Genomic DNA, 4,714 nt, shown 5'->3' with positions numbered 1-4,714 from the left:
AACGCCTACAGAGGCAGGTGCGACCGCCAATGGGTTGAGGGAAGGAAAAGGCTGTGGAGCTCAGACAGAGCACATTGAGCTCAGCTGTTCTTGTATCAGCGCGCGAGGTGGGGCCCAGGGAAATAGCTGTGACTGCCGTGATGAGGTGACTGTTAAGGGATGGGAAGGTAGGGGTGAGGACTGGATGCCCAGGGTGGAGGCTCAAAGCTCTTGGGCGTAGCCTACCCACAGTGAGACGACCGCTACAGAAGGGTGTGCTGAAAACTACACCTCATCCTTCTCTCTGGCAGGGTAGGTTGGCCGTAGGCCTGAGGAACTGATCCCTGACCTTCTGCTGTTGCTCCCACAGGCAGGCTGGCCCTTGCCTGCAGAAACTTAAGGGCAAGCCTTGGAGTTTCCTGCTGATCCAATGGCAGACAGCTGACTAGACTGTGTCCACCCTCTGCCGCCCTACCTGAAAGTGTTCCAGAAGGGGCCTGCTTTCCTACTGAGGCAGACCCCAGCCCCAACACCTGACACCAGGCAAGAAACAGTGCTTGCAAGGAACCAGGTAGGGGGAGCCCCAGGACACAACAATTGGGGAGAGCTGGGATGCACTCCCCCCACCCCCAACTACCAGCTGAGTCAGAAGGCAAGGCTTCCTGGACATTTCCCCCACAAAACTTCGTGAAAGAAAAACATTATCATCCAAATGAAGACCATTAACAAGATGAGAAAGTCTCAACTTTAAAAACTTTATTTTTGTCTCATCCATCAACAGCACAGGATGCCTTCATCAGCTCCAATTTTTGCTTGCTTTTCTCCTCAGACTCTGTTCTACCACCTTAACCCATGGATATTATAACATGTGGGCAGTTTCCTAGAACCAGAAAATATTTCTGCCTGTCGGCTTAAAAATTAAAAGTATGCAAGTGTAAATTTGCACTATTTTAGCAGATTCCAAGCTGCCCAGTAAAATCCTACCTTGGGATGCAGACTTGGTGAGAGAGTTTGTCACCTACTCTAGCTCTAGTGGTAACTCAAGGAGACGCATCACCATAGCTTTTTCTCTACTTGTGTCTGTAACTGCCAGACACGCCACACCACATTCCACTGGCTAGGATTTCAATGTCCTTCACAAGAACAATGCAAGTAAACTGTCAGAATTGGTTCCAGAACTCGTTATGATGGACCTTCTAGGAAACCAGTTCATTACACTGTATCAGATTTTGACACCTCATAAAAAGCTCACTAAATTACCAAGATTCCCAATCCTAATCTGACTTGCCTCTTTCCAATCCTAAACCCCTTAAACTCTAAATTTGAAACTAGTGACAACTTAAGAAAACACCCACCGAACTGTTTTATCAGAGCATAGAGACTTCCTACAGCTACTGACTTCAAATTATACAGAATTCTTGTCTGACTGGTGTGGTTCTTGTGCCCATGTCCTGCTGACAATACTATGCTTCACTGGTGGCCATCATTGGTCAAGAACACCAGTTTCATACAGAAAAGGCAGCTTAGACTAACTTAAGATTCTATACCTGTGGGCTTGTGTTAAAATAACTCACTTTATGAAGAGATCTATAAACGTGCTTCACCAACAGGTTCAGGAACAGACCCCAAATTTGAGTCCTGCAATTTTAAAGAAATTTACTTTCCTTCACAACAGAAGGGCAGGGGGGAGAAGCATATTAATACAGTCTTAAGCCCACACTGCATATACAGATGTCATGGCATTTTTATAGAGCAAAGAGCTGTTTACATGCTTTGTAGAAATATTTCTGTAAATAAATGCTTCCTTTGTCTACCAAGCAAAACCTGAAATAAACTTAAAGGACCTAAATAAAAAATGTATTAAGCTTTCAACATTCAATTTAGGTTTTTGACACTTAGTTGGATAAACAAGTTTATTTGTAACTTTAGTCAACATACATAATTGACCTAAAAACTTCAATAGAAGGATAAATTTGAAAACCACTTGGAAAGCCATCTCTATGAAGTGATTTTTCCCAGGACCTTATATCAGATGACACCATTTTAACTGGCAGAGAGGTTCCATGAGCTGAAGCTGTGTGTCCCTCCCCCACAGCAAGTTTACCCTAAGGGTTATTATAATACAAACTCCACAAGGAAAAGAAGTTCGGTATTGTTCCCTCCTGGTAGAGAAAAACTCAACCTAGTTATGAGACCAACCACAACACAAAGAAAAGCTGCACTAACTACTATATTAGTAACAGATGATGCTGGTGTGAATAACTTGTGTTATATTCTAGAGCCCTTATAAATAAATCCCCCCGTTAGTGTCTGCATTATCAGCTAGAGGATTAGTTAACATGTGGTAGAATGAGGACTTATGCAAGGTATAATGCGCAAAGCATTTTACTATGTATGAAAAACAAGTGCAGTCTAGTTAGGAGAAAACCAACCGGACTCTATATTACACACACCTTAATGACAAGACTCCCCACCACATGTGAATGTAAAACATTTAATTTAAAAATGTTGACACTACAATATATAAAATAGCTATTATAAATGCACATAGTGTATTCTATAGCTGCCAGGTTTACTTTTTTTTTTTTTAATAAGGAAACTGTAAGTTACACTGTGGTTAAGACTTGTATCTTCACCCTTGAAAAAGCCCACATTCTATCACAGTGATGTATGGTCAGACTTAACAGCCCCAATTGTTAAACACTTGGATCAAGTCATAACCAGTTTTATTGCAAAAGGACCCTGTACACATTTATCAATTCTAGTACCTTAATAGCTACCCAACAAGTCATTAACATACAGAAACATGCATCATGAGAAGCAAGAAATATCACCCATCCCTTCTGCATATTAGCAACTTGTCACTCCTGAGCAACAGTGCTCACATCACTGAGGTCTGTGAACAGTCAGTCACTTTTCGCATTCATCCTGAGTGAAAGATGGAATGACTTAAGTACAAATGCAACATATTATAAACAATTTCTTACAAAAAAACTCACAAATTAAACCAAAGTATTTTACAGAATTTTCTACAAAACACCATAAAAACTGCCTTCACTTAAGCTCTCTCTCCCCGTATCCGGCGAGCCAACTGGATGTCTTTGGGCATGATGGTGACTCTCTTAGCGTGGATGGCACACAGATTAGTATCTTCAAATAAACCCACCAGGTACGCTTCACTAGCCTCCTGTTGAGGACAAGAGCCGCACTATTAACTCTCTCCGAGGAGGAGAACCGCACGCAAGCCCTCCGCCCCTGCTACACGCAGCCTCGGCCACCTCACCTGAAGCGCACCAATGGCGGCACTCTGGAACCTCAAGTCGGTTTTGAAATCCTGGGCGATCTCCCTCACCAACCTCTGGAAAGGCAGCTTCCGGATCAGAAGCTCGGTGGATTTCTGGTAACGACGGATTTCCCGAAGCGCAACGGTCCCGGGTCTGAATCGAAGAGGAGGGCGTAAAGGGACACCGGTTAACCGAGAGCGCTGATCAAGCAGCAGGAAGCGTCCCGCTCGCGGCGCGCCGCCGAGTCATTGTTTTCCTGCCGCTCTGCCTACCTGTAGCGATGAGGTTTTTTCACCCCGCCGGTAGAGGGGGCGCTTTTCCTGGCCGCTTTAGTGGCCAGCTGTTTGCGGGGCGCTTTGCCACCCGTGGACTTACGAGCAGTCTGCTTGGTTCGGGCCATTTTCTTTCACCTGCGGAACAAATCCCTGACTCCGGGGCCGCGGCGCTCGCCTCCCGGGGTGCGGCACGCCCGGCGCCCCTGCCCTCCCGCCTCCTCGCGCCCCAAGGCGGGCGGCAGATGGCCGAGGGCTGCCGCCTCCTCCCCCTCCCCTAATGACTCAGGCTGCAAGTAGCAGCAGCCTCCCCCGGGAGGGGGAGCGCGGGGAGGAGTCACTTCCCCTCCTCGACGGGCGGAGGCCCGGCTGCCCGGAACCCGGCGTCGGGACCTCTGAATCACCAGCGGGAAAGAGGCGGAGACATGGTTCCGGAACGAAGCCCCAAGGGAAAACCACCCGTCCCCACGCCGGCGCCAGCAAGCAGCCTGGGCAGCCCGCAGCGGCCGGCACTCGGCTCTCAACGGCCGTGGCCCGCGACATCAACGGCTGACAGGGCCTCATGTCACGCGTAAACCCAAGCACACTTACCCAATGCCTAAGTTTTACGGCGCTTCTCCGACAGCCGCGCCGCTCCCGCTGCCCAATGAAGAGCCGCAGTCGCCGAACTAACGGAAGAAGCTCCTGCCACTAACGAACAAACCACTCTGGGCTCCAGGCCCCCCCTATACCTCCGTTTTTATACCCACGCTTCACGCTGCGTCTCTGCGTCATAGGACCCTAATTTGCATACACCAACGACTTTTTCTATTGGCTGACGCTTTCGCCGACGCGCTGACATCCCCCGACACAAAGGCCGTGCTTCGGCCCCGTTCTCTGATTGGCGAATGTCTAGACCACTGATTGGCTGTTAAAGTGGCCTAATGATTGGATGAATGGAAAGCAGAATGGACGAATCAGAGTTTAACACTAAGCGGCTCTTCTGATTGGATGAAATGGAGCTATGTTTGGATCCTTCCCTTGGTTTCAAAGCTCTACAATAGAAAGTCAATGCAAATGAATTGCACTGGTCCCTATCAGGACTTAAGAGTCGGGACGGGAAGGAGCCTAACCTTATTTGCATCAAGCTAATACAATGCAGGAGGAGGAGAGGTTTCTTTAACGAAAATTTTGTAAATA

General features: G+C 47.6%; 1 protein-coding gene across 1 annotated transcript; it reads right to left on the bottom strand.

The window, feature by feature from the left end:
• Positions 1 to 713: 713 nt before the first annotated feature.
• H3-3B (H3.3 histone B) lies at positions 714 to 4,261 on the bottom strand. The gene is made up of 4 exons (XM_079726243.1): positions 4,127 to 4,261; positions 3,536 to 3,673; positions 3,263 to 3,416; positions 714 to 3,166 (listed from the first exon to the last, which is right to left on the bottom strand). Exons 2-4 carry the CDS (start codon positions 3,661 to 3,663, stop codon positions 3,038 to 3,040), a joined length of 411 nt encoding a protein of 136 aa, XP_079582369.1. The 5' UTR covers positions 3,664 to 3,673; positions 4,127 to 4,261; the 3' UTR covers positions 714 to 3,037.
• Between the last annotated feature and the right edge of the window lie 453 nt (positions 4,262 to 4,714).

The sequence above is a fragment of the Hyperoodon ampullatus genome (assembly GCF_949752795.1).
Source record: "Hyperoodon ampullatus genome assembly, chromosome: 19".
NCBI lineage: Eukaryota > Metazoa > Chordata > Mammalia > Artiodactyla > Ziphiidae > Hyperoodon > Hyperoodon ampullatus.
Note: the sequence above shows the minus strand (reverse complement) of the source record. Positions and strands in the feature narration are given on the sequence as shown.

What these genes read in the sequence shown, in the direction of transcription:
- H3-3B (XM_079726243.1), bottom strand. Translation starts at nt 3,663, where the DNA reads ATGGCCCGAACCAAGCAGACTGCTCGTAAGTCCACGGGTGGCAAAGCG. An exon ending in AAAAAACCTCATCGCTACAG is followed by an intron (nt 3,417 to 3,535) that starts GTAGGCAGAGCG and finishes TCTTCGATTCAG; the next exon opens with ACCCGGGACCGTTGCGCTTC. An exon ending in CCGCCATTGGTGCGCTTCAG is followed by an intron (nt 3,167 to 3,262) that starts GTGAGGTGGCCG and finishes TGTCCTCAACAG; the next exon opens with GAGGCTAGTGAAGCGTACCT.